Source organism: Dendrobates tinctorius, unplaced genomic scaffold, assembly GCF_039654945.1.
Source record: "Dendrobates tinctorius isolate UK_male_01 unplaced genomic scaffold, ASM3965494v1 ptg000019l, whole genome shotgun sequence".
NCBI lineage: Eukaryota > Metazoa > Chordata > Amphibia > Anura > Dendrobatidae > Dendrobates > Dendrobates tinctorius.
In genome coordinates this window covers 69,086,027-69,107,788 of record NW_027361687.1, presented here as the reverse complement: position 1 = coordinate 69,107,788, position 21,762 = coordinate 69,086,027, and the positions used below count along the sequence as shown (strand labels likewise).

General features: G+C 45.7%; 1 protein-coding gene across 3 annotated transcripts in view; it reads left to right on the top strand.

Annotated features, from left to right (window-relative positions):
• ANXA9 (annexin A9) overlaps nt 1-21,762 on the top strand; it is a 93,455-nt gene that overhangs the window by 30,632 nt on the left and 41,061 nt on the right. For all 3 annotated transcript variants that reach the window (XR_012230630.1, XM_073567194.1, XM_073567195.1), the window contains exons 4-6: nt 5,134-5,225; nt 7,063-7,176; nt 8,141-8,231. Coding sequence is in view for 2 of the 3 variants with exons in the window: in XM_073567194.1 (XP_073423295.1) it covers nt 5,134-5,225; nt 7,063-7,176; nt 8,141-8,231 (297 nt within the window). In the remaining variant the exon portion in view is untranslated. The remainder of the gene's footprint in view (nt 1-5,133; nt 5,226-7,062; nt 7,177-8,140; nt 8,232-21,762) is intronic.

The following is a 21,762-nucleotide window of genomic DNA, read 5'->3' as shown; positions in this document are numbered from 1 at the left end:
TGTCTCAGTCCGGCCTGCACTTTGCCCAGGTCTGATCTAGATAATATTTTGGTTTACTCTCCTGATTTGGAGATACATCGGGGGCATGTGACGCGCCCCAGAGGCCGTGTGATACTCGGCGCCTGGCCCGTTAACTTCAATGGAAAATGTCACAGTGGCAGTGGCCCGGTCCGTGGCCTCAGGCGGTCATGTAAAAGGGGTTGAATTGAATGGGGAAAAAGATTGTGTAGTGATTCGTGACGCCAGTTGGACTGTTCGGCTGTAGTATAGCCGGCATTGCAAATGATCCCTGGGGGAGTAGATGGTGATGGCAGTGCAGATGTTTAACCCTCTCCAACCAGGGCTAACCCCCAGAGATTGTGATGGAAGTAGAAGGCACGGAGTAATAAGGCAGGAAACAAGGAAAGTCACTTTATCATTTACTGTAGTTCAGGTGCAGTTCCAAGGAGATATTACAACTCTCAACAAGTTACAGTCTGTTCTGCAGAATGGGAGTTATCCTTTCTTTCTGCTGTGACTCATTGTAAGTTTCCTGCTATTCTAATCCTTTCTGGGACCAAGGCTTACCAGAGTCTAAAACTTCGATATAGCCTCTACTCACTGTGTATTTTCTCCTTTGACAACTTGCAGCATTGATCCTGTGTGTGAGCAGCTCAAGTTCCCACTTGCACTAGCCTTCACTGATCCTAGGTTGTTGCGGTTTGCCGGGGAGAAAACACTTTTCTGCTGGTTGTATAATCCCACGCAGTCTCTCAGCTTACCACCCTGCTCTGAAAGCATTGATGGTCTAGGGGCTGTTTCCCTGATGCTTCTAGCTTTCACTCCTGAATCAAGCACATGTGTCATGGCTCCCAAGAGCTTCTTCCTCTCCTCTGTCTGAAAACAACAGCTCTGCTCCTCCCCCTCCCAGTTAGGGTGTGTCTGCAAAGCTCTAAGCTTCAGACAAGTAAGGGAGGGAGGTGAATTGTGTGTGTGTGTTGTGGTCTCTAGCAGAGAAAGCATAACTCCCATTGCTCACAAATCACATACAAAACAGTACATATTTAACCCTTTTGTGGTGGTAAAGACGCAGGGCACCACACATGTTAAACAGGTGCTGCAAATATTATGAGATAACAATTTACATGCCAAACTAGAAAAATGTGTTTTCGCCATCCAGGAAGTGCAGTTTTTGGAGTAACTGTTGTCATCTTCAGGTTTTTGGATGGATCTGGAGAAGATCTGTGCTGTCATTGATTGGGGACGTCCCAAGAACTTGAAGTCTCTACAACGTTTTTTGGACTTTACTGATTTTTACCAGAAATTCATCCGGAATTATTCAGTAATTGTGAAACCCCTTACTGACACGACAAGGAAGGGGTCGGACTTTTCCAAATGATCGGACACTACCCTGTGGGCTTCTTCCTCCCTTAAGAGCTTTTTTGCCACGGCTCCTATACTCCGTCAACCCGAAGTTTCCCAGCCCTTTTTTTGTAGGTTGATGTGTCGGAGGTGGGGGATGTGGCTGTGTTGTCTCAGGGTCCATCCCCTGGTAAATGGCTTCCATGCGCCTTCTTTTATAAAAAAATTTTTTCAGCTGAGAGAAATTATGATGTGGGTATTAGGGCACTTTTTAAATCGGCATTAGAAGAATGGCGACATTGGATGGAGGGGGCTGTCCATCCTATTACTGTTATCACTGACCATAAGAACTTGTTATGTCTTCAATCTGCTAAACGTCTCAATCCTAGGCAATCTTGATGGTCCCTGTTTTTTACTAGGTTCAATTTTGTGGTCACTTTTCATCCAGGCTCCAGGCAGGGGCCAAAAATGTCAAGGCTCATGCTTTGTCCCGGAGCTTCCTTAGTGATGGTGATCATGAGGACCCTGTCCCGATTTTGCAGAAGGGGGTAATCATTTCGGCATTATACCCTGAGCTGGAGGTTGAGATGTTGGAGGCTCAGGGGGACACCCCGGCCTCCTGCTCTCCGGGAAGGCTTTTTGTGCCACCAAATCTGTACCACAAAGTAATTGGGGAATATCACAACTCTGTGCTTGCTGGTCATCCAGGTGGTAAGGCAACCGCGGACCTCCTTTCTTGTCGCTTTTGGTGACCAGGGTTGCATTGGGATGTGGTTGAACAAGTAGCTGCTTATAGTATCTGCACACTTTCTAAAGTATCACATACTCATCCTTCTGGTACCCTTCTTCCACTACCTATTCCTAGTAGACCATGGACACACTTGTCGGTGAATTTTATTACTGACCTACCAGTATCTGCAGGAAAGACTGTGGTTTTAGTGGTTGTAGATAGGTTCAGTAATATAGTTAATTTTGTCACATTACCGGCACATCCGAATGCCAAGACTCTTGCTCAGGTGTTTATAAATGAGATCGTGAAGCTTCATGGGGTTCCCTCTGATGTGGTGTCAGATTGGGTGATCCAGTTTGTTTCTAAGTTCTGGAGGGCGTTCTGATCTCAAATGGGGGTGCAGCTGTCCTTTTCCTCTGCCTTACATCCTCAGTCGAATGGCCAGACCGAGCGCGTTAACCAGAATTTGGAGACCTACCTCAAGTGGTTTGTCTCCAAAAATCAGGAGGATGGGACATCCTACTTACCACTGGCAGAATTTTCTATCAATAGTCACCATCAAGAATCTACCGGCAGGTCATCTTTCTTTGGTGCATATGGTTATCATCCATAGTTTGGTACCTTTAGCGGGGGAGGGGCTTTGGGAGTTCCGGAAGAGGAACATTTTGCTTTCTCGCTGCCTTCAGGGTGGCATGGGGTTCTGAGTAATTTAATGATTATGGGAGACAGGTACAAACGTATAGCTGACGGAAAACACTTGCCAGGTCCAGATCTGAATGTGAATGACTGTGTGGCTGTCTACTAGGAATATCGGGTTTAAGGTTCCTTCCTGGAAGTTGGGACCTAGCTATATTGGTCTTTATAAAAAATACCCACTGTTATTAATTCTGCAGCGTTTCGACTTGAGCTACCTCAGGCTCTTATGATCCACAATGTCTTCCATAGGTCTTTGCTCAAGAAATATGTGGAACCTCTTGAGCCCTCACCCCTACCGCTGCCCCCCAGTAATAGTTGATGGAAACCTAGAGATTCATTATTCGAGAATTGTAGATTCTCGTCTCCAATGTCATTCCCTACAATACTTAGTGCACTGGAAAGGTTATAGCTCAGAGTAAAGGATGTGGGTCTCGGCATCAGAAGTGAATGCCCCCAGGCTGGTTCATGCATTTCACACCTCTTGTCCCAGAAGCCTGGTCCTGAGTGTCCGGAGCCCACTATTAGAATGGGGGTCCTGTCAGGGGTGTGTCAGAGGCTGCAGACAGTCACACAGCATCGGGCTGCAGAAGGTCTCTGCGGTTGGCTTTGCAGACACCTTCCTAGTCCTTCTGATTATTGGACCCAGTGGCAACCTCCCCCTGGCTCTAATTGACATACCTGGACTGAGTGTTTATAGACTTCCTGTCTGCTTATGGAATGGTCCATGATATTTCCATTTTCCTCTGTTGAGGCTTGAGCTATTGCAGTCGCTATCTTCCTCTTTGGTGCTACTGAAGGACATCTGTGTTACCTCTCTGAGTCTACTCAAGAAAACGGTTCTCCTTGTTTGTCTATCCCAGCTGTATTTAGTTGGAGTGGGGATTGATTAGTGTCTACCCCGTCCTTCCCTAAGCAGGGCTTATTGCCAGGGTCAGGCAGGGATTAGGTTCCTACTTGGTGATAGGTGCAGAACCTATATAGGGACATTTAGGGCAGACAGGTTGACTTTAGATCTGCCTTGGGGCCCCCATTCAGCCCTTCTCTAGTTTTGAGTTCCCTTCCCCTCTTCCCTTCGTGTTGCACTTAGTCTTTCCTACACTGTGTGTGACACCATACATCCATGTGACCACTGAAGTCAGCCAATGGTCTTACATACAAGTAACTGGGTCGCCCTCCCAGGGCCGTGGGGTACTCGGTACCGGGCCGGTCTCTCAGAGGGAGGTGTCACAGCAGCGGTGACCCGGTCCGTGGCCCTGGGCGCCCATGTAAAAGGGGATTTGAGTGATGAAATAAAGTTTGAGTGATTCGTGACGCCACCTGTGGTGTTCGGCAAAGGAGGTGTTAAGCCGACGCTGCAGACAGATCCTCTGGGACAGATGGTGGGGTGCAGCAGTGATGTTATAGCCCTCCACAGGCAGGGCTGTAGTCCCAGGGCAGAGTAGATGAAGAGGATAGGTGTTGAGGAAGAGGGTGCAGTGTCTGGCACAGAGATGTAGCAGTGCTGAAGAAGTTGCAGGAAGAAGGCAAGGACACAGCAAAGTGTAGTTTCTTTAACTTTACTTTGTAAGTGCAGTCCAGGGTCCAGATTACAAATGGCACAGGATATGGTTAGCCTGGAAGCAACTTAGGAATCTCTCTCTCAGATGGATTGTGTAGTCTCCTCTCTAGCGCTTCCTTGAGGTACATGCAGTACTGTGTTACACTGACGTTCCTCCTTCTTCTTCCCTTTCGGATCTACCTCATATGGCAGACAGCTGTAGCCCACTGTTTCTCTTGGCTCACCCATCGCTGTTGTTCCTCCAAGTCTTATATGGGAACAGAGCATTTACAGCTTCCTATTCCTCTGGTTTCTGTTGCAGGACCTTCAGTATCCATACAACCGTGGAGACCAGGCTCCAGATCATGCGCTCTCACTGGGAGGGAGCTCTTTATCCTCAGCTCAACCTCCAGCTTCTCTCCACACGTCTACACTCGTTGCCCTCCTCACACTGACTAATTTCCCCTCCTGGCCCCCAGAGAGAAACTCTTGCCCTTAGTATTGGTTCAGAGCTCCCTCTGCTGGCCTGAAGTGGGAACCGTGTTGCATGACATGGTTAACTGCTAGAGAGACCCTTCATTGCTTCCAAGCCTGACATCACCCTCCCTGAAGGAAGGCAATGCCACTGTGGCGACCATACTCCTGGGGGCACCACATAACCACTGCAGCTAATCATTGGCAATTTGTATAGACATTTCCAATGAGGCCAGTGGTCACATGAATGATTATGTTACTGCCTTCTATACCAGTGAAAGCCACAGTGCCCTCTGCCCAATGACAGAAACAGAGCCCCACTTCTTTATCACTTTTCCATTATTTTTACTGTTAGGTAATGTGCAGACGATCATCAACACAATAACTGGTCTCAGCAATGATCAACGACAAGAAGTGGCTCGACTCTACCAGACTGAACTTCAGAAGGTACGGCACTCAGAAATGTCCACCGCTTTTATAGGTATTATTATTATTTATTTATATAGCATCATTGAATCCATGGTGCTGCACATGAGAAGGGGAGACATCAAAATACAAATATCACTTACAGTAAACTAACAATGACAGACGGGTACAGAGGGAAGAGGACCCTGCCCTTGCGGCTTTCTTTTATCAAGTCCTTCCAAACTTGCACAGTGGTGGGGGGCAAATGCCCTTTGGGTCTTCACTAAAAATAATTAGGTATAGAGAAAAATGCAAAAAATAATAACAGGGATCTAAACATACAGTGGGCACCACAGGAACACCAGACATCATAGGAGGGCACGATTTCTCTTAGGGTCCACCACCGGATATTCTACATACTGATGTACTATAATAAAAAAAACCATGAAGAAGCGGTGCATAAAGTGCACAAAAGTCACATGAGCACAAGCATGAGAAAAATCCATGACTTTCGAGGTATGAAAACAAAAATAGCACACCAAGAAAAATTATCCTCTCCAACTGAAGCTATAGCTTCTCAAACACAAGAAAAGTGTTAATCATAAAAACCAAATATGAGATGATCAACTAAATACAGTGAACATATATGTCACTAAAGTGATCATCACTGAAAAAACAGTATCAAATCAATGTTTTATATCACTGTAATATTTTATTACTGAAACATCATACAAAATTTATATATATGAAAAAGTGACAATAAAATTGAGTGAGAACTGGGTAAAGACATAAACTTGACATGACACGACAACTAGGGTCAAGCAGAGAAATCCCTAGAAAGGGATAGTAGAAAAAAATTAATAATATCAGAGTCTTAGTATTAATCACCCAGCAGGATTATATACAGAAAGGCCATTATAACATAGACTATCATAAATAGATGTAACATATACAATAGGAAAATGCCCAGATAAGCACAAATCACAATGGTAGTCAGCCAATACTATTACGTTCACTATGCACTCGTATTATCTTGTATAAGGATTAAATGTCCCACCCTTCCAAGTAACTTGAACATATAGTTCAAAATGGAACTGGGCTACATAGATAGTGAACATACAAAATTAAAGAATAGATGTGCCTATATCAACATATAGTTATACCTGCTGTCATGGTTCCCGTATGTAAGGCAGGGAGACGCTGCAATGTCCCAATCAGCTACACCTTGACGTGCGTTTCTCCTGAGCGGCTTTAATTTTATATGTTCAAGTTACTTGGAAGGGTGGGACATTTAATCCTTATACAAGATAATATGAGTGCATAGTGAACGTTATCTGGGCATTTCCCTATTGTATATTTTACATTTATGTATGATAGCCTTTCTGTATATAATCCTGCTGGGTGATTAATACTAAGACGCTGATATTATTAATTTTTTCTACTATCCCGTTCTAAGGCTGGGATTTCTCTGCTTGACCCTAGTTGTCGTGTCATGTCAAGTTATGTCTTACCAGTTCTCACTCAATTATATTGTCACTTTTTCATATATATAAATTTTGTATGATGTTTCAGTAATAAAATATTACAGTGATATAAAACATTGATTTGATACTGTCCTTTCAGTTATGATCACTTTAGTGACGTATATGTTCACTGTATTTAGTTGATCATCTCATATTTGTTTTTTATGAAAACAAAAATGTCTATGGTGACAAAACCTTGATTTTCTCTGAAAGTTGTAGCTGCCGCAAATACCATTCTCCCCATCAGTCACTAAGACTTTTCTATAGATTTCTACTACCTACAAAGTTGAATAACTTCTCTGCTCCAGAGGCCGCACATCAATAGTATTTACTGTAAATTCTGTTCTTCTCTGTAGGACTTGATGGTGGACATCAAGAAAGCCGTCTCGGGAGACCTGGAGAAGGTTCTTGTTGGGTTGCTGAAGACTCCTGCTGTATTTGATGCCCAAGAACTAAAATCGGCAATGAAGGTCAGAAGATTCAATATCATCAGTTTATTTTACTACTTTTTTCCTGCTCAGTAGATCTCCTGGACACTTGCTGTGCATGGGAACTTCAGCACACCTCCATGATTGTAAATTCCCTACATAGTGAGAACTAAGAACTAAAATGGTCAATGAAGGTGAGTAGCTCTGATATCCTCAGGTCCCTTCACTGTTTTTCCTGCCTATCAGATGTCCTGGAGACTTGCTGCGCCATTCATGTAATTGTGGCCAGTAATTCCCTGCATAGTGTAAATATAGAAATATAATCAGCAATGAAAGTGAGAAGCTCTGATCTCTTCAGATTCCTTCATGGCTTTCCTCTGCCCAGTAGATCTCCTGGACACTTGCTGTGCAGGCGAACTGAAGTACAGCTTCCTTCAAGTTAATGTGGCCAGGAGCATTTCCCTGCATAGTGAGTGCTAAGAACCAAAATCATCACTGAAGTTGAGAATATCTACTATCATCAGGTCCCTTCGCTTATTTTTTCCTGCCCAGTAGAGATCCTGCTGTGCAGGGAAACTGCAGCACAGCTCCATTCATATAAATATGGTCGGCAGCAGTTCCCGATAGCAAATGCCTGGATGGAGGTAAGTAGTAAGTATACGTAAGCAATGTGGCCTTTCCATGCACAGCATCGGGGAGATCCCAAAGGTGATACAACCAACGATCACAAGGTTATGGCATATCCTGCTGATCAGAATACCCCTTTAAATACGCATTCCAATATCATACACATGTATGATTTCTGCAAATACCTGCTATCCATATATGTACCCAAAAAATATAGTCTAGAAAAACTACAACTTATCTAAAAAACAAGCCTTTTTACAGCTTCGCCAATGGAAAAATGAAAAACAAATTTACTGGTCTTAGTAAGTTTTGACACAAACTCAAATTTTGATTTACATTTTACTATCTTTTTAACCACTAAAATTTTTTTGTGACACAGGGTTTAGGTACCAATGAAGCAACACTGACAGAAATCCTCTCCACCAGATCCAACGATCAGCTCCGAGAAATTCAGACATGTTACAGGCAAGGTAAGCGGAGATTATGAGGTCAGACCTCTCTCTATAAACTAGGAGGTTCCAGAAGAAGATCTAAAGGGGATGTAATCATTTAATCATTTATTTAAGTTCTTAGATACAAGTTGTGAAAGGTGGAATATTGTTGTCTTTTTATGATTTTTGCCCTTTGGTTGAGGTCCAACCACTGGGACCTCCGTTCCTTCAATCCCAATGAGTTTGTTACCACCTAGCAGGAATCCCTCATGACTGTGTGTTACATACAGACAGGAGAGCGGGCATCCCTCATGTCTGTATGATACATAGAGACAGGAGAGCGGGAATCCCTCATGTCTGCATACCTCCCAACTTTTGAAGAAGTGAAAGAGGGATAAATTTTAGGCCACGCCCTGGTCACACCCATTTTGTGACTAGTCACACCCATGTCCAGGCCCAACCGCACCCATTTAGCACTGCTGATTACATTGACTGGTACTGGGGGCATAGTGGCTGCCATTATGGGCACAGTGGCTGGTACTGTGGGCACACTGACTGGTACTAAGGAAAAAAAAAGGAAAAAAACAGAGAGAAAAAGAAAATAGAGAGAAAGAAAGAAAGGAGAGCAAGAGAAAGAACAGAGAGAAGAAAGAACAGAGAGAGAAAGAAGAAAGATCAGAGAGAAAGAAAGGGGAAAGAACAGAGAAAAATAAAGAGAGGAAATAAAGAACAGAGAAAAAGAAAGAGAAAGAACAAAGAGAAAGAAAGAGGGGATAGAAAAAAAGAACAGAGAAAGAAAGAGGGAAAAGAAAGAAAGAAAGAGGGGAAAGAAAGAACTGAGAGAGAACAGATAGAAAGAAAGAACAGAAAGAGAGAGAAAAAAAGGGGCAAGAAAGAACAGAGAGAAAGAAAGCGGGGACAGAAAAAAGAACAGAGGGAGAGCGAAAGAAAGAAAGAGGGGAAAGAAAGAACAGAGCAATAGAGAGAAAGAAAGAGGAAAGAAAGAACAGAGAGAGACAGAGAAATAACAGAGAGAAAGAAAGAAGTAAAGAAAGAGAGGAAAGAAAGAAAGAGGGGAAGGAAAGAAGAGAGAGAGAAAGAACAGAGGGAGAGAAAGAAAAAAGAAAGATTAGAGAGAGAGAAAGAAACAGAGAGAGAGAGAGGGAAAGACAGAACAGAGAATGAGAAAGAAAGAAAGAAACAGAAAGATTCTATAAAGATACTATAGCAGCCCGGCTACCATTGTAATGCCCACTTGAGCCTCCCGGTGCAGGACATATCTTGATCCGCTCACATGGCCGGCATCCCCGATTCAAAGGCGATCCTGCTGTCCGCGCTGTCGGAGGAGGACATGGTGATGGATCTGAAGCATTCCTAGTTCTGTCACAATCTCCTCATGAAATTACCTCATTTCTGGTCAGCTTCCAGCACATCACTTCCGGTGGAACAATATATGGGAGTTTTAAAGTGCTCCGTCGTGTACTCCTGTGTCGGTGGGAAAAACCCACTTTGTATGCCTCGTACACACTTTGCTCCGCTCCGTACATCCAGTGCACATATGGCTCCATTCCGTACACAAACAGCTCCGCATACCCCATACACATGCAGTTCCGCTCCGTACACCAAGTACACACACGACTCCGCTCCGTGCGCCCCGTACACCTCGTACACATGGCTCTGCTCCGTACACCTCGTACACACGCGGCTCCGTACCGTACACCTCGTACACACGCGGCTCCGTACCGTACACCTCATACACACGCGGCTCCGCGCCATACACCTCGTACACACATGGCTCTGCGCCGTACACCTCGTACACACGTGGCTCTGCGCCATACACCTCGTACACACGCAGCTCTGCTCCATACACACGGCTCCGCTCTGTCCATCTCGTACATGGTTGGCTCTGCTCCGTACACCTCAAACACACACGGCTCCACTCTGTACACCTCGTACACACACGGCTCCGCTCCGTACACCTCATACACACACGGCTCTGCTACATCCACACTGTAAACCCCTCCTGACCACACACATAAACTTTACTTCATCCAGCACCATGACAACCAGCATAGCAGAGTCCTGCAGAGTGCAGACAGACACGCCCCTGATCTTGTGACCCCTGACTCCTCCCCTCTGACAGGTCCGGTGTGCATAGAACACACAGGCCAGCCACATCATTGCAGGTTGCGGTCAGTGCATGGGGAAGTGTGGTGGCTCAGTGCAATGTGGGAAAAATAGCGTCCCGGGCGGGACGCGGGAGTGGCGTGTCAAAAATGGGACTCGCTTGGGAGCTGTTATGATGAGTCACCGAAGGAGGAAAAAACAAAATACCAGCTAAGTCCAGAAAAACCAGAGAGGTTGGCAGCTATCGGATCGCAGACACCTGAACCTATCCACAACAACTAGCAGTAGCCGTGGGGGGTTCCTACGGTGCCCTAGACCCCTCGATCACAGCCGGAGAACTATATAGCCTAAAGACAGAAAGGGGAAAAACTAAACTGCCCCAGAGCAGACCCCAAAGCAATAGGCAGCCCCCAACATATAATGACGGTGAAGCAAGATGAAAACACTAACACAGATAGAAAGATAGGTTGAGCAAATGATGGGGCCCAAGCTAACTACATAGGACAGGATAGGAAAGCTGCTGTCTGCCATCCGCAAAAACCCTATCAAAATGAGCCAACCGACTGATAGGAAAAACAGGCCCTGAAGTCGCTAGGCTTCAAAAGACTATATCAGCACTCAGGTATATTGTGAAGACAGAGCAAAATACCAACAGATCAGAGACAAAAATGGAATTCAGCTCACCCCCGGCCGGGGATGGCAGAACTCCCAAAAAACAAGGCAAAACAAAAAACAAAACTGAAGAGTACAAAGCAGTGCAGAAAAACTTTGGTTTGAGATGCAGGAATCAGACTGGTCTCCAAGAATCCAGCAGGAAAATCACCAGCCAGGAAGAAGGGCGTCGGCAGCCTTATATCCAGTCCTCAATTCCAGCCACCCAGTCATCATCTAGCTGTCCAGGTGTTTGGTAATCAGTCTCACTACCTTCCTTCACTAGAGGAGGGAGTTCATCAGACCTCAAATGGTGAAGGGAAAAATGAACTCACAACAGGGAGCTATGTGTCTGTATTTTGCATAGAGACCGGAGAGCGGGAATCCCTTATGTCTGTGTGTTACATACAGATAGGAGAGCGGGAATCCCTCATGTCTGTGTGTTACATAGAGACAGGAGAGCAGGAATCCCTCATGTCTGTGTGATACATACAGACAGGAGAGCAGGAATCCCTCATGTCTGTGTGTTACATAGAGACAGGAGAGCAGGAATCCCTTATGTCTGTGTGATACATAGAGACAGGAGAGCAGGAATCCCTCATGTCTGTGTATTACATACAGAGAGGAGAGCGGGAATCCCTCATGTCTGTGTGTTACATACAGACAGGAGAGCAGGAATCCCTCATGTCTGTGTATTACATACAGAGAGGGGAGCGGGAATCCCTCATGTCTGTGTGTTACATACAGACAGGAGAGCTGGAATCCGTCATGTCTCTGTGTTACAAGGAGACAGGAGAGCGGGAATCCCTCATGTCTATGTGTTACATACAGACAGGAGAGCGGGAATCCCTCATGTCTGTGTGATACATACAGACAGGAGAGCGGGAATCCCTCATGTCTGTGTGATACATAGAGACAGGAGAGCGGGAATCCCTCATGTCTGTGTGAATACCTAGAGACAGGAGAGAGGGAATCCGTCATCTCTCTGTGTTACAAGGAGACAGGAGAGCGGGAATCCCTCATGTCTATGTGTTACAAGGAGACAGGAGAGCGGGAATCCCTCATGTCTGTGTGTTACATACAGACAGGAGAGCGGGAATCCCTCATGTCTGTGTGATACATACAGATAGGAGAGCGGGAATCCCTCATGTCTGTGTGATACATAGAGACAGGAGAGCGGGAATCCCTCATGCCTGTGTGATACATAGAGACAGGAGAGCAGGAATCCCTCATGTCTGTGTGTTACATACAGACAGGAGAGCAGGAATCCCTCATGTCTGTGTGTTACAGACAGGAGAGCGGGAATCCTTCATGTCTGTGTGATACATAGAGACAGGAGAGCAGGAATCCCTCATGTCTGTGTGATACATAGAGACAGGAGAGCGGGAATCCCTCATGTCTATGTGTTACATACAGACAGGAGGACGGGAATCCGTCATGTCTGTGTGTTACATACAGACAGGAGGGCGGGAATCCCTCATGTCTGTGTGTTACATACAGACAGGAGGGCGGGAATCCGTCATGTCTGTGTGTTACATACAGACAGGAGAGCGGGAATCCGTCCTGTTTGTGTTTTACAAGGAGACAGGAGAGCGGAATCCCTCATGTCTGTGTGTTACATAGAGACAGGAGAGCAGGAATCCCTCATGTCTGTGTGTTACAAGGAGACAGGAGAGCGAGAATCCCTCATGTCTGTGCGTTACATACAGACAGGAGAGCGGGAATCCCTCATGTCTGTGTGATACATAGAGACAGGAGAGCGGGAATCCCTCATGTCTGTGTGTTACATACAGACAGGAGAGCGGGAATCCCTCATGTCTGTGTGATACATAGAGAAAGGAGAGCGGGAATCCCTCATGTCTGTGTGATACATAGAGACAGGAGAGCGGGAATCCATCATGTCTGTGTGTTACATAGAGACAGGAGAGCAGGAATCCCTCATGTCTGTGTGTTACATAGAGACAGGAGAGCGGGAATCCCTCATGTCTGTGTGTTACATAGAGACAGGAGAGCGGGAATCCCTCATGTCTGTGTGATACATAGAGACAGGAGAGCGGGAATCCCTCATGTCTGTGTGAATACATAGAGACAGGAGAGAGGGAATCCGTCATCTCTCTGTGTTACAAGGAGACAGGAGAGCGGGAATCCCTCATGTCTATGTGTTACAAGGAGACAGGAGAGCAGGAATCCCTCATGTCTGTGTGTTACATAGAGACAGGAGAGCAGGAATCCCTCATGTTTGTGTGATACATAGAGACAGGAGAGCAGGAATCCCTCATGTCTGTGTGTTACAAGGAGACAGGAGAGCGGGAATCCCTCATGTCTGTGTGTTACATACAGACAGGAGAGTGGGAATCCCTCATGTCTGTGTGATACATAGAGACAGGAGAGCGGGAATCCCTCATGTCTGTGTGTTACATACAGACAGGAGAGCGGGAATCCCTCATGTCTGTGTGTTACATACAGACAGGAGAGCGAGAATCCCTCATGTCTGTGTGATACATAGAGACAGGAAAGCGGGAATCCCTCATGTCTGTGTGATACATAGAGACAGGAGAGCGGGAATCCGTCATGTCTGTGTGTTACATAGAGACAGGAGAGCAGGAATCCGTCCTGTTTGTGTTTTACAAGGAGACAGGAGAGCGAGAATCCCTCATGTCTGTGTGATACATAGAGACAGGAGAGCGGGAATCCCTCATGTCTGTGTGATACATAGAGACAGGAGAGCGGGAATCCCTCATGTCTGTGTGTTACATACAGACAGGAGAGCGGGAATCCGTCATGTCTGTGTGTTACATACAGACAGGAGAGCGGGAATCCCTCATGTCTGTGTGTTACATAGAGACAGGAGAGCAGGAATCCCTCATTTCTGTGTATTACATACAGAGAGGAGAGCGGGAATCCCTCATGTCTGTGTGATACATAGAGACAGGAGAGTGGGAATCCCTCATGTCTGTGTGTTACATAGAGACAGGAGAGCAATGATCCCTCATGTCTGTGTGATACATAGAGACAGGAGAGCGGGAATCCCTCATGTCTGTGTGTTACATAGAGACAGGAGAGCAACGATCCCTCATGTCTGTGTGATACATAGAGACAGGAGAGCGGGAATCCCTCATGTCTGTGTGTTACATAGAGACAGGAGAGCCGGAATCCCTCATGTCTGTGTGAAACATAGAGACAGGAGAGCGGGAATCCCTCATGTCTGTGTGTTACAAGGAGACAGGAGAGCGGGAATACCTCATGTCTGTGTGTTACATAGAGACAGGAGAGCGGGAATCCCTCATGTCTGTGTGATACATAGAGACAGGAGAGCGGGAATCCCTCATGTCTGTGTGTTACATAGAGACAGGAGAGCAGGAATCCCTCATGTCTGTGTGAAACATAGAGACAGGAGAGCGGGAATCCCTCATGTCTGTGTGATACATAGAGACAGGAGAGCAGGAATCCCTCATGTCTGTGTGTTATATAGAGACAGGAGAGCGGGAATCCCTCATGTCTGTGTGTTACATAGAGACAGGAGAGCAGGAATCCCTCATGTCTGTGTGTTACATAGAGACAGGAGAGCGGAAATCCCTCATGTCTGTGTGAAACATAGAGACAGGAGAGCAGGAATCCCTCATGTCTGTGTGATAGATAGAGACAGGAGAGCGGGAATCCCTCATGTCTGTGTGTTACATACAGATAGGAGAGCAGGAATCCCTCATGTCTGTGTGTTACATAGAGACAGTTGAGCTGGAATCCCTCATGTCTATGTGTTACATAGAGACAGGAGAGCAGGAATCCCTCATGTCTGTGTGATAGATAGAGACAGGAGTGTGGGAATCCCTCATGTCTGTGTGTTACATACAGACAGGAGAGCAGGAATCCCTCATGTCTGTGTGTTACATAGAGACAGGAGAGCGGGAATCCCTCATGTCTGTGTGTTACAAGGAGACAGGAGAGCGGGAATCCGTCATGTCTGTGTGTTACATAGAGACCGGAGAGCAGGAATCCCTCATGTCTGTGTGTTACATAGAGACCGGAGAGCGGGAATCCCTCATGTCTGTGTGATACATAGAGACAGGAGAGCGGGAATCCCTCATGTCTGTGTATTACATAGAGACAGGAGAGCGGGAATCCCTCATGTTTGTGTGATACATAGAGACAGGAGAGCAGGAATCCCTCATGTCTGTGTTTTACAAGGAGACAGGAGAGCAGGAATCCCTCTTGTCTGTGTGTTACATAGAGACAGGAGAGCAGGAATCCCTCATTTCTGTGTGTTACATAGAGACAGGAGAGCAGTAATCCCTCATGTCTGTGTGATACAGACAGGAGAGCAGGAATCCCTCATGTCTGTGTGTTACATAGAGACAGGAGAGCAGAGATCCCTCATGTCTGTGTGATACATAGAGACAGGAGAGCAGGAATCCCTCTTGTCTGTGTGATACATAGAGACAGGAGAGCCGGAATCCCTCATGTCTGTGTGAAACATAGAGACAGGAGAGCAGGAATCCCTAATATCTGTGTGTTACATAGAGACAGGAGAGCAGGAATCCTTAATGTCTGTGTGTTACATAGAGACAGGAGAGCAGGGATCCCTCATGTCTGTGTGATACATAGAGACAGGAGAGCGAGAATCCCTCATGTCTGTGTGTTACATAGAGACCGGAGAGCAGGAATCTCTCATGTCTGTGTGTTACATAGAGACAGGAGAGCGGGAATCCCTCATGTATGTGTGATACATAGAGACAGGAGAGCGGGAATCCCTCATGTCTGTGTGATACATAGAGACAGGAGAGCGGGAATCCCTCATGTCTGTGTGTTACATAGAGACAGGAGAACAGGAATCCCTCTTGTCTGTGTGTTACACAGAGACGGGAGAGCAGGAATCCCTCATGTCTGTGTGTTACATAGAGACAGGAGATCGGGAATCCCTCAAGTCTGTGTGAAACATAGAGACAGGAGAGCGGGAATCCCTCATGTCTGTGTGTTACATACAGATAGGAGAGCAGGAATCCCTCATGTCTGTGTGTTACATAGAGACAGTAGAGCGGGAATCCCTCATGTCTATGTGTTACATAGAGACAGGAGAGCAGGAATCCCTCATGTCTGTGTGATAGATAGAGACAGGAGTGTGGGAATCCCTCATGTCTGTGTGTTACATAGAGACTGGAGAGCGGGAATCCCTCATGTCTGTGTGTTACTTAGAGACAGGAGAGCGGGAATCCCTCATGTCTGTGTGTTACAAGGAGACAGGAGAGCGGGAATCCGTCATGTCTGTGTGTTACATAGAGACAGGAGAGCAGGAATCCCTCATGTCTGTGTGATAGATAGAGGCAGGAGAGTGGGAATCCCTCATGTCTGTGTGTTACATAGAGACTGGAGAGCGGGAATCCCTCATGTCTGTGTGTTACATAGAGACAGGAGAGCGGGAATCCCTCATGTCTAGAATCATAGAAATTTTTTCTATGATTCTATCCCTCATGTCTGTGTGTTACAAGGAGACAGGAGAGCGGGAATCCCTCATGTCTGTGTGTTACAAGGAGACAGGAGAGCGGGAATCGGTCATGTCTGTGTGTTACATAGAGACCGGAGAGCAGGAATCCCTCATGTCTGTGTGTTACATAGAGACCGGAGAGCGGGAATCCCTCATGTCTGTATGATACATAGAGACAGGAGAGCGGGAATCCCTCATGTCTGTGTATTACATAGAGACAGGAGAGCGGGAATCCCTCATGTTTGTGTGATACATAGAGACAGGAGAGCGGGAATCCCTCATGTCTGTGTTTTACAAGGAGACAGGAGAGCAGGAATCCCTCATGTCTGTGTGTTACAAGGAGACAGGAGAGTGGGAATCCCTCATGTCTGTTTGTTACATACAGACAGGAGAGCAGGAATCTCTCATGTCTGTGTGATACATAGAGACAGGAGAGCGGGAATCCCTCATGTCTGTGTATTACATACAGAGAGGAGAGCGGGAATCCCTCATGTCTGTGTGTTACATAGAGACAGGAGAGCGGGAATCCCTCATGTCTGTTTGTTACATACAGACAGGAGAGCGGGAATCTCTCATGTCTGTGTGATACATAGAGACAGGAGAGCGGGAATCCCTCATGTCTGTGTATTACATAGAGACAGGAGAGCGGGAATCCCTCATGTCTGTGTGTTACATAGAGACAGGAGAGCAGGAATCCCTCATGTCTGTGTGATACATAGAGACAGGAGAGCAGGAATCCCTCATGTCTGTGTATTACGTAGAACTCATGGAGATCAACATCCAACACTGCGGAGACACCATCACATGTTTCTCAACGCAATGATTCTAGAGCAATGCCCCCATCCCTTATGGGAAATATGCAAAAACATGCAAAACACAAGCCGCGGAGACACCATCACGTGTTTCTCAACGCAAGCAATGACTAGCCAGGTCTTTCCCCGAGAAGGAACAACCACGGGAAGGGCAGTCTCCAATGAAGGAAACCACCTATGCCAAAACATGGTATCCATCCACAGACAGCTGTTTCGGGGTATTGCTCCTCATCAGTGTGGAGTAGGAAACTGGCTAATAGGAGCAATGCCTAGTAAAAGACTGGAGGACATTGCATTTATGTTCAGTACTCCCACAGGGTCCTGAATGGAGAAGGGCTCTGGACTGGGAAGTACAAATTTTTTGTGAGATTTGGGATGGATCCCCAAGGCATCCATTACCCCCCTCTTAATTTTTCAATTGGGAAAAATACTGGTTTTTTGTTCTTTCCAGATGCCCCGATGTATTGCAGGAGGTGTACAAATTTCGGGCATACCCAGGATAGTTTCAAGGAGATGCCAACTTGCAGGAATTGCAATGCTTCTGGCCATATGGCAAAAGACTGCACAAATCCTGTTATGTGTAATGCTTGTGGTGAGGAGGGCCATAAGTATTGGGACTGTAAGGCTAGGATCAGTCCTAGGTCTTACGCTGAGGTCTCAGGTGGGGCAGCTGCACCCCCTGCTGCTGTTGTTGACATTCCACAGGTTTCAGACTCTGAGCTTATTGAGGAACCTGAAATCATGGAGGCACATGAGGAGGCCCTGCCCCAAACGGAGTCTCCCAGCCCAGAGGTGGCAGTTTTGGAAGCTACTGATGTTGAATGTGAGCTCCCTCTTCAGTCTGATGTCTGTGGGGAGGGGGAGTTGGAGAGTACTCTTGGCAATACCCCCAGTGTATCTTGGTTTGCTACTGAGGAGGAGTTGGCCAGTTGTGGAGATCAAGGTGACTTCACTCTTGCGAGGTCCTCTGAGGATGAGGAGCCTGGAAATTCCTGTAAGAAGCCCAGAACGGATTGGGCAGACTCCGGTGAAGTTGGTTTAAGTCCGGTTAGTGAACGTAGTTACCCTCAGAATGTCTTCTCTCCTGACACCAATGCTTTTTTAGGCATTCCCGCAGACGTAAACAGATTCAAGGAGTTGCAGTTCCAGATGGAAGACGAAAACGGCTGAAGAGGAAGTGGCGTGTTTGTCGTCATGTAAATAACACAGTCATGTTATGGCTCCCCAAGCTGGTTGGGGCATTGCGTCCCTGAATGTCAGGCAAATTAGATCCAAATTCAGGAGGGCAATCGTTCTAGATTATATTAAACAGATGAATGCTCACACCTTTTGTTTTCAGGAATGTGGGATTGTGGACGCTCCAAGCGATAAGGACTGGCCTTACGGACAGCATGTATGGTCTGGCTCATGTGTTAATAGGAATGATGGTGTAGGGATATTAATGGGTAACAGGGAGATTAGTTTAGATAGCTACACGGTGGTAGAGGTGGGTAGATGTATAATTACACATGTTAGCTATAGGGGGTGGCGGGCTAGAATTATTAATGTGTTCTGTCCATCAGGACACGACAGGAAAAAGGAGCGTCTGGCTCTTTTGGAAAAATTAAGTTTGTTTCTTCCGGGCAAAATGCCTACAGTTTTAGTTGGAGACTTTAATTGCACCACAGAAGGGAATTGTGACATAACTGGTAAAAAGTTATCCAATCTTATTTCTGATTTTTCCCTTCTAGATGCTGCTGCTCTGAAATTTGGCATCCCACCACCGCCAACGTACCATGCTGATAGGGGTGGTATTGCATCCAGGATAGATAAAATGTTGTTTTCCAAAAATATGTTGTGTATGAATTTTGAACAAAATGCTGTACCTTTTTCTGATCATGAGTGTTTGAGAGGTGTGTTTAGTGCGATTGATGACCGTGTGTATGGGGGTGGGGTTTGGAAGCTGAATGTAAGATTGTTAGAAGATGAGGATGTGATGAATGAATTAAAAATAAAGTATAAAGAGTGGAGAGTATGTAAGAGGGATTTTGCGTGTGTACTAGAATGGTGGGACTGGGTTAAGGTGTGTTGCAAAAAATTCTTCAAAAAGTGGGGCTATAAAAAAGCTGCTATTTATCGGAGTAGATTTAATGATTTAAACAGGCGCTTAGACTGGTTAAGGAAGTGTGGAGAAAGTGGCATGGATGTGTCTGATCTGCTGGCTGAGACAAAGAGTGAATTAAAGAGTGTTATGGATGAAAAAGGGAAAGAAATCATCTATCGCACCAAAATTGAACATCTTGAGAAAGATGAAAAGTGCACGGGGCTCTTTTTTAAGAAAATGAATGGGAGAAAGGCTGATATGGATAAAATCCTGGATAGGAATGGTTTGTGTGTGTCAGGTGACAATGTGATAAAGGAGGTGAATAGGTTCTATAGCAAGTTATATGATAAAAACTGGATTGATTCTGGTCTTGTTTCAGAAGTGCTGAATGGGTTAGAGAACAAGTTGGATAGTGGAAAATGTGATATTTTGAATGAGGACGTAATTATGGAAGAAGTAGAAAATGTGATGAAGAGTGCTAAAAAGAATAAGACTCCAGGTAAAGACGGATTGCCGGTAGAATTCTATGTGAAGGCGTGGGATATTCTGGGAGCTGATTTGACTGAGATATGTAAGTATATGTGGGAGAGTGGTAAGTTGTGTGAATCAATGAAAGAGGGGGTGGTTGTGCTTGTGCATAAGAAAGGTGAGAGAAAGTGTTTAGAGAATTGGAGACCTATAACATTGCTGAACGCAGATTACAAAATCTATAGCAAATTGTTGGCGAATCGCATGCGTGAGGTGATTGGTAGTATTGTGGATGAGGATCAAGTGTGTGCTGTGCCTGGAAGAAGTATGAGTGATAACTTATTGTTATTAAGGGATTTGATTGGAGACTGCATGGGAAGGAAACGGAAGTGTATGGTTCTGTCAATTGATTTTGAGAAAGCGTTTGATAGGGTCTCGCATGTGTTTTTGTTTAAAGTTCTGGATAGAATGGGATTTCCTGAAAAATTTGTGAATGGGATAATGTCTTTGTATGATTGTGTGTCAAGTGAGTTTCTTGTTAATGGGTGGTTGAGAGAGAAAGTGAATATTAAGTCTGGTGTAAGGCAGGGGTGTCCCATGTCCCCTGTCTTGTTTGTATGTGTGATTGAACCTTTGTTGTGCTTGGTGAGACGTGATAAAATGATGCGAGGTTTGTTGGTACCTGGGAGTGGTGGAAAGCATGTGAAAGTTCTTGGATATATGGATGATGTTGTGGCTGTGAGTGAAAGTGTTGCGTCTATGAGTAGGGTTAAGTTGCTTCTGGAGTTTTTCTGTGGTGCATCTGGCTTTAGAGTGAATTGGAATAAATGTAGTTTTAAATGTTTTGGGGATGACAGGATTAAAATGGAGGGGGTAAAGTGTGAGGAGGGTGCTATCAAAGTGCTGAGAGTATTATTTAATAAGGACTTGGAAGGTAAGGAGAGCTGGGAGGTGTCAGAGACACCGCACTACACTTGCTCATAGAGCCAGTGCACGTGTCCTGAGTACAGAAGCAGTGCTAAAAGTTATCTGGGGAGCAGGGCAGCAGAGGTGACAAAGCGTGCTTCAAGCTAATAGTGTCAGAGAAGCCAGAGAACTCAGATTATGGCAAGGCAGAAGTCATGCACAGTACAGACCAGCGAGGTACAGGAGGGATAAACAGACGGGAGGTCAGACAAAGCCAAAGGTCATACACAAGATGTCAGTACAGTACCAGGGAGGAGACAGAGCGGATAATCAGGGCCAAGCAGAGATCAAAACCAAACAGACATAGGAGGTACCAGGCAGAATCCAAAGCGATATCCAGGGAACAGACCGAGTCATACACAGAGAATCAAGTAACCAGAGCACAGCACTAACACACTCAGGGGTCACCACACTATGCCAAGGGCAAGAGTATAACTGACAGGGATGGGAGCGTCTTGAGGCTATAAGAAGCCTCCCCCAGAACCAGGGAGAGGCCACAATCATAGCCCCAGGTGTGCAGGTAAGCCTGCATCGGGATCACAACCTTTAACCCCAGAAATGCCAGTCATCAGCACTGGTTCCAGACATTAACCCCACGTGTGCGAGTCAAACCCGCACTGAGATCATGACAGGAGGAGTGTGGATTGCGCATAGAGCGTAAGTTAAATTTTTGGCGACTGAGAGACTTGACCTTGAGTGGTAAGATTTTGGTCATAAAATCGGTGATTCTTCCGATTTTGCTTTTTATTGCATCAGTTTTTCCACCATCATTTAGGAAAATAAAAAGAGTGGAAAAGTTAGTTTTTACTTTTTTCTGGAGCTGTAAAATAGAGAAACTTAAGAGAGAGAGTCTTTTCAAGGCGTCACCATGGTGGCATGGCCTTTCCAAACATTGAGATTTTTCTGGGGCTTCAGTATATCAAAACTGTTGTTATTTTGCTGAATAAAGGAAATAAGGGAGCGTATATGGCAAGTTATTCTGCT